Source organism: Dendronephthya gigantea, unplaced genomic scaffold (genome assembly GCF_004324835.1).
Source record: "Dendronephthya gigantea isolate DGI-Jeju-01 unplaced genomic scaffold, DenGig_1.0 000100F, whole genome shotgun sequence".
In the NCBI taxonomy this organism is placed as follows: Eukaryota; Metazoa; Cnidaria; class Anthozoa; order Malacalcyonacea; family Nephtheidae; genus Dendronephthya; species Dendronephthya gigantea.
In genome coordinates, this window is record NW_021163110.1 from 402,263 (window position 1) to 414,841 (window position 12,579).

General features: G+C 38.3%; 1 protein-coding gene across 4 annotated transcripts; it reads left to right on the forward strand.

Moving 5' to 3' along the window:
• Nucleotides 1-3,539: 3,539 nt before the first annotated feature.
• LOC114534409 lies at nucleotides 3,540-12,142 on the forward strand. Of its 4 annotated transcripts, none has more exons than XM_028555849.1 (4): nucleotides 3,540-3,828; nucleotides 4,978-5,081; nucleotides 5,256-5,341; nucleotides 10,403-12,142. In XM_028555849.1, exons 3-4 carry the CDS (start codon nucleotides 5,326-5,328, stop codon nucleotides 11,749-11,751), a joined length of 1,365 nt encoding a protein of 454 aa, XP_028411650.1. In that variant the 5' UTR covers nucleotides 3,540-3,828; nucleotides 4,978-5,081; nucleotides 5,256-5,325; the 3' UTR covers nucleotides 11,752-12,142. The 4 variants fall into 4 exon arrangements, 3 of the variants coding, with proteins under 3 accessions (XP_028411650.1, XP_028411652.1, XP_028411651.1); XM_028555851.1 differs by having other exon boundaries at nucleotides 5,260-5,341; XR_003688130.1 differs by lacking the exon at nucleotides 10,403-12,142 and adding an exon at nucleotides 5,656-7,137 and having other exon boundaries at nucleotides 4,978-5,341.
• The last annotated feature ends 437 nt before the right edge of the window (nucleotides 12,143-12,579 follow it).

Here is a 12,579-nt window from a genome sequence, read left to right on the forward strand (position 1 = left end):
GATGCATTTAATCCACTGCGCGCAATGAAATATTCGTCAGCTTTAGGGGTCGCGCGGTGCTCCCAGTATGCATTATTTTTCCTGAAACTTTAACAGTTTATTAAAAACCTTTCCTACTTTTGGACAGTTAAATAATATCTCAATTTCAGCTACACATTTTCGCGCGCAAGCCCACTCAATATCAGTGGATAGGAACCACCCCTCCCCCCGGTAATATTTTGTTAATGAAAAACAAACTTGCCCTGGGTATACCAGATAAGTCTTAAATATCTCTAGGAACACAAAAATTTGCCAAATTCTGCAAAATATCCTGAAAAACGGAAATTTTACATTTGAGACATTTTTTTATACACCCTGTAGTTTTAGGAGGTGCCATTTAGTATTCATATGCATTTTCAGTTCGAGCCAAGGCAAGCCGAGGCACTCCTGCAAACGTCAATAGCGAGGTTCAGATTTGACTACCACTACGACTACCACAACCTTTGAGGGAATATAAACCAATCAAATGCGATAGGTCTATCAGACTAACCAATCACGAGCTTAATAGATTAGCGAGAGGTAGCGGTAGTGGTAGTGGAAGCCAAATCTGAACCTCGCTAATGTTGCCGATAAGAGTCCTAAATCTTCCGCATAAAGTAAACTTGCAGTTCGATTTGTATATATATAGAGACATCGAACTTTTCATGTGTCGAACAAATGCAAATGACATATGAAACTAAGACTTTAGTACATTAACATCAGACTCGGCACATGAAAAGATCGACGTCTGAAACAGGCCTTAGTAGCAGAATTAGCCAATCGAAATCTTGTATTTTTGAATTATCTATTCATTTAACTGCTCAAGAGTTTTATGCAAGCGACGCCGGGCTATTTATAGCTATATAGCGTGTGTGTTTGCGATTGCTTGAAGTTAGATTGGAAAGATATAGTTTCCTAAAGCCGGTTTCTCGCGCGAAGCGACTTTATTCCTTAGTTTTTGAACAATTCGTTCCAGATGGTTGCAGTTGAGAGCTCTAAAACAAAAGTAAAATGTCGCTTTGCGCAAAAATTATCGCTAGTGGAAAACCGGCTTAAAAATAAAGGTGTGTACAAACGTTTCAGATGTTCTATATAAGATAAGTGCTAGACTTGTTTTCCTTGCATGAATTTGCATCCGATTAAAAATTCTGGCGCGAAAATTATTGCAATTAAATTAAATTAATATTTAAATACGTGCTTTCTATTGGCCAGAATATTGACACACCTCCAGTAGACCCCGGTCAAAAGATCCACCGGTGGATTTGGCGCGCTGTGACTGAGAAAAGTCCTTTCCTAGATAAGTACAATCGTCACGCGAACATTGAGTATGATATGAATTAATTAACCTGTTTCTACCTAATAAATTGTGACTGATGATTCTGGTGTGAATATGTAAATTCAAACCATGCAGATTACATTGTCTCAGAAAATTCCATCACCCCCTTCCCCAAAAACAATTCACATTCCCTGGGTCATATTTCCTACGAAAATTTTCTAAGAAATTTGCCCCCCTCGAAATCATATGCTTTTAGGTTAATTGCTATTAGGCCAAAAATAATAAAGCTACCTCTAAAATCAAGATCACATAAAAGTTTGTTAAGGCCTATTTAGACTACACGATGAGTTGTATGCAATTAATATACAATCTTCGTGCACTGGCCTAAATCTACTCACGCGATTGGTCAAAAACAATCACGTGGTTTCTTGTTGCCTGGCGACAGATACCATTAATCATAGTTTATTCGCATTAACCCATGAAAATCGTGGTTTATTCAAAAATGACAGCGTGCAGCGAAGCTTGGATCTTCAATGCAACAATCAATGAACTCAGATTGTATATTAAAAGTGTTAGAGACTTTATGTTCGTGTTTTGTTTACAAAAATGAACCCACTTGCCGACCATACAATAAACTCGAAATTTCAATATCGTACTCGTTAATTATATGGTCAGCGCGTGCGTTTATTTGTGAACAAAAACACTCACAACATGCAGTCTCTAACCCTTAATTACCATTCTGACGAATCCAAAAGAGGACTTATGCCATAATCTTCACTCAAATTTGTATTCAAGCGGCCCCTGCTGCTTACAGCCTCGTTTGCACTGCAGTCAATTTATTGACATGGCACGGCTAAAATGGGTACCCGAACCAATTTAATCAGCGCTCAGCCTTTGCAATTGATAAACACTGATTAAACACTGATTAAACACTGCCTAAACACTGCTGCTTAAACTGGGCACGGGTACCAAATTTAGCCCTGCCGTGCCAATAAATTGACTGTATTACAAACGGGACTTACGTATACCGTGTTCGTGTGTCCTAACAAAGTACTCGCTATTGAAATCATTCTTTGTTGTTAACATTTAAGAGTACTTCTTTTTGGGACACACTGTAGTGTATATACAGTTGTATTACACAGTATGTCACGCTAAGGCGCCAAATTTCTGTGAGGTGAAATTTCCTGTACGAATTATGACACCTGTTCGGAAATTTGGATCCCTCGAGAACATACTCAACCCTCCAGCTATAATCGTGGAGCGTCTTCTTGAATTAAATTGATCACTAGAATTCGGTACCTTTAGAAAACTTCGTTTCCATGCATAGGTTAGAGATAAAGCTAACAGCTGGCAGCCAACATTACATTAAATGGCCCATAAACATCAATTCATGTCACTTTATAGATCAGATCACCGACTGCTTATCTCGCATTCTGGACAGTTTGAGTACTTCAATGAAAAATTTATCCTAAAGCGAGCTTGTATTAGGTGGCCCTGGTCTTTAGACTTCATTATCGTCAGAATTACAACACTGGAGAATTTTGACACAAAAAAGTTCGTGCACTATAACCGTAAATATTGGGGAAAAATTATTTTTATGATTGTTGGGAAAACCTTCACGGTGTTTTGGCTCTAACAGAAAGTAAACTGTATTTTTAGAGTGAGAAGAAAATTTCCCAGAGCAAGCCAGGGGCCCGGGGAGGTGCCATGTTTTCTGGGGGGGGATTCCTGTGACACCAGTAACATGTAGAGATTTTTTCAACCTGGCATGAACAGTGAGAGGATCGAAAAATTATATATCACAGTAGCTATAGATTTATATTAGGTAGTCAAAGGTTGTTAATAATAAACATCAAAGTTTCGATAGCAGAGATAAAAAACATGATAATAAAATCATTACAAACATAATTTAATAAATCGCAGCATTTATAATGAACCTCCCTAATAGACCTTTCTTATAATGACGTCAAACGCGGGAAGTCTGATGTTACACGAAATTTAATTGGCGCCACAAACTGACTGTCGAGCCAATCAAACTTCGTGTAACATCAGACTTTCCGCGTTTGACGTCATTATGAAAAAGGTCTATTCCCTCGATATACTAATGACATCGGTAAATATAAACACAGGATGTACAAAATACACTTCCATGTACACTTATTTTATAACAACTATTTTATAATTTTGTTTCAATGGCCGGACATACCGACTTGTCTCAGAACAAGTTTGAGAAAGTATAGTCCAGTAATTTTAGGAGATTTTTTTGTTAAGGTCGGAAAAAAATAGTAAAAAGTTGAAATTTGCAGTATGCAATCCTTTAACCGTTCTCAACAACATACTAAAAGTCCTCATGTATCCCGCTTGAGCTTTTGTTGTATTAACGCCAGAACCATACACTACCTTTGAACGGAAATTTTGGCAGATTGAATACATTTTGTTGGATTTGGTTGGATTTGGCAGTTCAAAAGTGGAAGCACTGACAATAACAATTGTCTGCAGACGCTGCGAATTGAAAATATCTCAGTTAAAAAAATGTAAGTATATGTGCAAAAAACCTTTATTTTCTTCAGAATTTACACTATATGTTAAACTCTACCTTCGGTATGCAACAAAAGCTGTATAATATATGCCAGTCTGCAAAGTTTACTTTTTAACCGGATATCGATTCAGCCAGGCACATGTAAATGTACGCCAATTTTGGAAATGTATATGTGCAAAAGTTCCAAATACATTTATTTTTTAGACTTTAGTATAAATATATTTGGTCCAATTTTGCAAACTCTGAATAATTACTTCTAAAGGTAAACAAATGTACGCCATATGTACGCCAAAATTTGTGTTTGTACACCGGACAAGTCCGGTGTACACACTTTACTTTCCAGGCTGGTAATATATGCATTTGGCAACTGGATTTAAGTTTATAGCTATAGAGTATAGTCATACGTTTCTACACTCTACAGATCCCTTGCGTTGTTTATGATTTGGTATTTTTAAAAGGCAAATTTTCCAAGCTCCCAAGAAAGCTTAGTTATTATATATGCATTGTAGCATACAATAGCACAATGGCGCACATATTCTTTGGTCATATATGATCGGAATTTAATAAATGCAAACAAGGCAAGGGTCTGTTGCGCTATAAAAATTTGTACTACCTTGCTTGCTATTTGAAGCCCTTGTAATGTGTCATCCAAAGAAATATTAGATTACTAGTATGGAATGTTTATAAATTCGCCATATAGAATAGACCTTTTCGGTAATTACGTCACAACTACATTGAAGCGAGGCTTCTAAATAAAAGCAATATCGCTTGGCCTCTCAGCCTCGCTTCCGTGTAATTTTGACGTAATTACGAAAAGGTCTATTTGACTGAATGACCTGTTGGCATTTTCAAAAAACAGTGGAGCCTCCCCATGTTGTAAACATGATTAATGTAGAAAGTATCGCGGGCTTATCTTGCTAACAATATTATTATAGTCACCAAATTATTGCATTGATTTTTAACGTTTATTCATTAAAACACAAATTAAGTGTGAAATAAAATATATTAAGCCATTGCCAGAAATCAAGGACAGTTTCTGCACAGTTACAACGTGTTGCCTCGCGGGCGCAGATATAGCACTTTTGATTTTTAAGACTTTTCGATTACATCGCCATTCATTAAACAGTTTTTTACCCATACTCAGACTTTCGTAAAATGGTAAACAATCGAAGGAGCAATATGCTGAGAAGTTCGAAGAAACGTTTTGAAGTGGAAAGAGTTATTTTTCGCAGATATCATCGTAGAAAGGTGTGCATAATATGTTTTCATGAGCGCTCAAAATATTTATATTACAATGTCAATGACATTGACAACGACAGTCTATTTATTGTATTTCACTGTCTCTTGTTTTACTTAAAAAACTTAGATTGGAAACTTTTTCGGGCTGTTTATTATCGTTTATTAATGACTTGTCATGTTTAGGTAGAATATTATGTAAAATGGAAAGGGTATAGTTCTTTAGCAAACACGTGGGAGCCTGAGGGGAATCTTAATGCAGCTGCAATCAGGTATCTATTTTTCTCTTTTCTCCTATAAAGTGGATAAACTGTAGTTTTTAATTCATCATCGAGATTGAAACGGATAGATCTGTTCTTAATTTGAGGCTGCTTTATTAATTGGGCTATTGTATTAAAAAATCATACCTTTGACCCTGTCGAGGACGTCTGTTTTCAGGATTTATCTCTCTGGAAATCAAAACAAATTGTGGTCTGTGTAACTAATCCCTTTGAAAAAGTCCTCAACCCCCTAAATATATTTCTAGCAGAATCTGCATGACTATAGTTAGCATAGTTCAATAAACGATAAACGTTTCTTTTAATAGAGCTTATAATAATCCACAACCTTCACTTGAAGCTATTGAGGAAGGGAGAGATTTCTTACTTTGTGGAATACAAAAACAGCTGAAATCGAGAAGCACTGTACCAACTGTCATCTCATTTCGGCGTGATGTGTTTAATTATCTTTTCAATGGAAAGGGGAAACCAGGCAATGACAGAAATTCACTTCTACTTGAAAGAAATGATTTTAATCATTTCCGTAATTTTCCAAACAATTGGGATAAAATTGTGGACAACATTGGAGACGGATTAAAGATAGATTTTCCTATAAAGCTACGCTCATTCTTGTCTTGGGGTCCACAAACACATACTTCTTTTGATGGAAAGTTTTTACCGTGCCCAAGATATCGCCCAGAAAAGTTAAGCATTTCAATACGTAAAAAATCATTTACTCTTTCTATTGAATATTAAAAGCTTATTTAACGCACTTAACTCTTATGCATGTTGTGTTCTAAAAATATTACTAAGTAGCAATAACTTTAACATTAATGACACTAAGTCTATTACACTGCACCGTTTTCGTAGCGTTTTCGTATTGTTTAAGAGAATTAGACTATTGTCTTGTGCCCCCTTGAGGATTAAGAACAATACAAAAACGCTACGAAAACGGTGCAGTGTAAAGGTAGCCTAAATACGAAGGAACTGTAAATGTCACTGTTTCAGTCATGTTATAAATAATGGTAAATAACTTTGTCTTTGTTTATGAAACGGTTTACATTAAAAGAAAACCAGTTATGTTTATAAGTTTAAATGATTCACTACTAAACTAGTTTTTTCTCTTCGTTTTAATTTTGTATTACAAATATTCCTTACTCAAATCCTTACTCATCCTACCTTTAATCTTCAATCTTTATGCACATTGCACCAAATGCATGCGTAGTTCGATGTGACACATTTAATCCCAAAGCAATAAAAGTTTTATATCGACGATTGCGAAGGTAAAATATTCACTCATGAATGACAATGTTGCCACAGTGCTGTTTCTGTTTTGTTTTTTTTTTTTTGCGCATTGATTATGTATTTACCCGTAAACAAGACTTATATATTTCTGCGCATATCTAGCATTTGTAATGTCCTTGATTTCTGGCCATGAGCAAGTCAAATTGCCTTTGCAAAACCGGTAGTATAGAAATGGGAGGGTACCGGACTACTTGCCCTTGCCAGAACAGGGCGTAAAACAAACAAATTCCCTCCCAATCGTGGGAACTGACCAAAGACCTCGCGATTTGGTTACGACTGTAACTTACGGCTGGAATTTACTTTTCTTCAAGGCCATGTTCTGGCAAAGGGCAAGTGGTAAGTGGTTCCCCCCCCCCCCAAATTTCTATACTACTAAAACCGACAAACTTTTCTGAGAATTAGATAGGAGTACACATTTCAGGTCTACTATTTCTATAGTATCATTAACTACATAATTTTGCAAATATGTACTACAGTATTTAGCTTCATGTTAGTTTTCTCAATTTCTTATTTATATATCATGAACAGGACGTTTTTTGTGTTATTCACTTGATGCGAAGATTCAAAAATAATCAGAGACTAAAAAATAAACATTGTCAGTATGAACCAGCAGAGCATTTGCATTCTATGCGATGAAGAATTGTTAGCAGAGGAAAGTGTTACTGTGACAAGAGGAATGGAGACCATTCGAAAAAGCAGTGAACAACGCGGGGATGGAATCGCAGAAAGATTGGACGGCCTTTCATCAATCGATGTGCACATAATATGTCGTAAAAACTACACACGTCAATCCAGTATTAAGGCCGTGCTTCAACCTTCTCCCAAAAAACAAAAAACCCTTAGATCTTCAATGACGCAATTTAACTTCAAACAGCACTGCTTGTTTTGTGGCGATGACTGTGATATTTCAATTGAAACAAAAAAGCCTTTAGCCAGACGGAAAAGTATACACGAAATACGAACAATAACATGTAAAACCACGATTGCTAATGCAGCAAGTGAACGTGATGACGAATGGGGACAAATCGTACTCTCGCGTGTTGAATCCGCAATAGACTTGGTGGCTGCTGAAGCCAGGTACCATGGAAATTGTTATGCAAATTTCTTAAAATTGCCATCAAAACGTAAGCCAGGTCGTCCACAAGACAACGATTTGGCAGAGGCATACGAAAAGCTGTTCTCATACTTGAGTGAAAATGATGAATGTCAATACTCGGTTGATGAGTTACTTCATAAACTTGCAGAGTATCTTCCACAATCTAAAGACCTATGTTCTGAGAAGACATTGAAGAAAAAACTCGAAGAACACTTTGGGGATGACGTTATTATTGCGAGCAGACGAGGAAAAACACCAGTTGTTTGTTTTAAAGACACTGGATTCAAGATTCTCAACAACTCTTGGTATGAACAACGATCACAAAGCCAAGAAGAAGAACGTTTGCGTGTCGTAAAGGCTGCAGCTGCAATTATACGAGAAGATATTTGCTTAAAAGCTTTCGACACTTCTGTGTATCCAACATCTGAAGCAGCATTCGATGATACGTCCATTGTCCCAGAAACATTGAGAACCTTCACACATACTGTGGTTAACAAAACCAAGAAAGGAAATACTGCTGGAAAGACACGAAAGTGTACAGTTATTAATCATTCCATAATCTCAGCTACTAGACCCAGGTCTTTCCTCTCCATGATACATGTTGGACTTTCCGTGTACATACATAGACATTTAGCATCTCGGCATTTGATAGACTTACTATCCAGTATTGGTGTCTGCGCATCATACAGTGAAGCAAGGCGGTATGAAGCCTCGGCAATGCTTGGCAAGCAGCAAAACGTCAGTGAGGAATCATTCAAGCAATTCGTATTCGACAACGCAGACTTTAATATACGGACCATAGATGGATATGGAACATTCCATTCCATGGGTGGGGTTATGTGTGTTACACCAGCTTCAGGAGTTAAGTCACAATCTGATATAGAGCGTGTAAAGACATGTCCGCCAGCAGAAAAAATAGCAGCAGTGAATAATGTGAAACTACAAAGATATAGTGCATCCAACACCAAAGGTATTCATAACATTGTGGTGGAAAACCCAGCCAAAATCCGACAACTTCAATCAGCCAATCCAGTTCACAGTTTCCTTGACTTTTTATGGATGAGTGGTTCATGGCTTTCGCCACCCAAAAATCCAAGTTGGAGTGGATATATGGAGTTGGTAACCAAAGGCATTATTAATTACCAGACATCTAAGGTTATAACATTACCATTTGTCAACTTGCCACCCAGCAGCTTGGACGCCATTTACACGGTTCTTAAATTTGCAGCAAATGAGTGCGAGAAATATGGGCAGCAAACATGTTTTGTTACGTTTGATCAGCCCTTGTACGTAAAAGCGGTGGATATGGTGGCTGCTTCCTCTAGTGGCAGTGAACTCTCTTCTGTCATTGTTAGACTTGGTGGTTTCCATCTGCTGATGTCATTCATGGGAGCTGTTGGTTACATAATGGGTGGGAGCGGCCTGAAAGAGTTGTGGAGTCTTATATATGCAGTCGACTCAGTTGAGAAGATGCTGAATGGACATGCTTATGCTCGAGCATTACGAGCACATTTTTTGACACAGCTTGCGTTGATAATCGTCATCTTGCGCAATGCGGAAATCGATGATTTGACCATCGAACAGATTGTTTGTCTTCACGAGTCGGTAATGGACAATAGTACTTCTCATGTAGATGCTTCTAAAAGTCCGGCACTTAATCGTGTCAAAGATTGAGGCAGTTCAGCTTTCTGCCAGTAATGAAAGTCGAACAGCTGCATTGTGGGTGCAATATATAAATCAGGTAATGCTAATGCGTGATTTCATACGTGCTGAAAGATGTGGTGATTGGAAACTTCACCTTGTAACAATCCGGAAAATGCTTCCGTATTTCCATGCATCGGCTCATCTCGCATATGCAAAATGTGCTCACTTATATATCCAACAGATGTCAACATTAGAAGAGAAGATGTTGCCAAATGAATTCGAAGCCTTTACCTCTAAAGGTTACTTCACAGTGAGGCGAACGGACAAAATGTGGGCAGGAGTATGGACAGACATGACCATAGAACAGGTACTAATGCGGGCTATGAAGACGTCAGGAGGTCTGACAAGAGGTCGTGGGATGACAGAGAGCGTTGTTAGTCGTTGGGTGTTGGGTATGCCAGGTTGTAGTGAAATTACTCAACACTTTGAAGCATTTTGTGATGTTACCTTCACCACAAGCGAGCAACATGTAGAACTTAGAATGTCTCGTCAATTGCGAGATCAGAAAGATGTTGATACCCTTCTTCAGTGGCTTATGGTTCACAGTCCCATGATGTCAACCAAGGAATTGATGTCAATAGCGACTGGTGTCGTGGCTGACAACACAATAAATTGTGATGCTGCTGTTAAAGTTGGAACAGAAGCAATGCAGAAAATATTGGGAAAGACGTTTGGAGACATCCAACTGCACAGAAAAGACAAAGTTCTTCCACTGTCCTGTGTCAACAACTCGGTAAAAGTACGTGAAGAGGTCATTCCTGTAAATACCATGCAGTTGTTTAACAGAATTGTTTGTGTCATCAAAACAGATGAAGATTTCGCCTCTTGCCTAGAATATGAACTAGCTCCCAGACCATTATCACTCTTTGATGAGATATCAATGAGAAAAACTCAGAAATCGGTCATGTATGATGTCATAGAATCTGTAGCTGATAGTCAACAGACATATCCTGCAGGTAGTACCGTCGTCTTGGATGGTGGATACTTATTGAGACGAGTGATATGGCCGCAACATGGCTCATACAGTGACATATATTCATCATATGTGACCTATGTTCAAAAACACTATGAAACACAAAGGGTCGTTATTGTATTTGATGGCTATAGTGACGCTCCGTCCACAAAGTGTGCTGAGCAAAATCGGCGAGCAATGAAGGCGCAGTCGACAGAGATCTTGTTCACGGATGACATGCCTATTACTATCCGTCAAGAAAGATTTCTGACAAATGGAAAGAATAAAGCACGGTTTATTGAAGGTCTAACGCGATATCTTGAACATGCTGAGATAGAAGTGAAACAAGCGGTAGCAGATGCAGATGCGTTAATTGTGCGAACTGCAATTGATTTGTCGACCAACAACAACGTTGTCGTAGTCGGAACTGATGTCGACTTGCTTATTTTGTTGATACAGCTATCGAAGAAAGACAACCAACTCTATCTGTACAAACAAGGAGCTGGAAAATGTCCAGATAAAGTATTTTCTATCAGAGATGTTCAGAAACATTTGACAGAAGTATCCAGCTCGTTGTTCTTTCTGCACGCCATGACAGGTTGTGACACTACCTCCGCCCTGTACAGACAAGGCAAGAAGAAGGCGTTCAACCTCTTACAGAAAAACGAGGAATTACGGCGCGAGGTGGTGAGTGTATTCAACGATCCAACATCTTCCCCTGATTCTGTGTCATCCGCGGGAGAAAAGTTTCTTCTGGCATTGTATAGTGCTCCTAAGTCAACAACTTCTCTGAATGATCACAGACACAAACGATTCATGAAAGCGGTAGCTAACTGTCCTGTTAACAACCAGATGCAACTCGCGGCTTTGCCACCGACATCTGCAGCAGCAAAGGAACATTCATTCAGAGTGTATCATCAAGTGCAACAGTGGTTAGGAGTGGAGTTGCCCCCAACTCAGTGGGGCTGGCAATTGAAAAATGGAAACCTGCAACCGGTTCTCACTCGTCAAGCACCTGCGCCTGAAAAACTGTTAACTTTGATTTCTTGCAATTGCAAGAGTGGCTGTGAGCGATCATGTGGCTGCAAGAAAGCAGGTTTGGTTTGCACCGTTCTGTGTGGCCATTGCAACGGAAATGGCTGCAGTAATTCTGAATCACCAATTGTATGTGAATCAGAAATGGATGGAGAACATATTTTTGATGAAAAGAGCGAAGGCATTGATGTTATTTCCGATTCGCCGATATTGGAAAATGAAGCATTTGATGTCCATGTGCCTGACGAAGAGTTGTCAATAGACAATCAATCTGATGAACTTGAATTTCCATCAGCAACTGCGAATCCACGAAAGCGGAAAAGTAAAACATAAACATATCGGGACAGTGTACAGTCTTTCGTGTAATAGAGTTGGGTGGAACCCCTGGCTAGGATTCTTGTGAAACGTGTTTTAATAATATTCACTTGTCAACTTTACTGTGAAAATTCCAGTTGTTACTTTGTGTCAGGTAATTTTGTATGTTATCGTGCTTATGACGTCATAATATTGCTGTTTAGTCTAAAGTAATAATTTTACGTACCAAAACATATTTTAAAAAATCCATATTTAGCGCAAATATAAGTAATGACGTCATGACCTCATAACGGCAGAAGCTCCAGTCGGATACATGAGGACTTTTACTATGTTATCAAGGTCACTGAAATGAGTGAATACCCCAATTTTCAACTTCTTACTAATTTTTTCCGACCTTTTTTACCATTTTGACTGTACTAGTAAGGCTCTGTTTTTATTGTGTATTTTAAAAGGAGAAAAACAAAAAAACATATTCATATCGTTATGTGATTTGAAGCGCTTTTAAAATACATCTGCAAGGCGAATTAAATAACTGCCTAAAAAATCCTTCTTCTCAACAAAGGACTCCGGCATTAGTTACGCGCTTCTCACTGCTGTAACATAAAGTCAAAGGGAAAGGCTTCCGCTGAGTCGTTGAAATCACTGGACCGCTGGCATACAACAGAAAAAAAAATTCCATGCACAATCAGCGGGACGCTGCAATTGGCACACGGGCCTGAAAGTACGGAAGACGGGCTAAAAAATTCAAGTATAATTGCCCGTCTCTCGAGTATGAAGTGACCATTTATCATTAATTTCAAGGAAAATGTCAGGATCTCAAGACTAAGTGCAAATTGCCCAACCTAT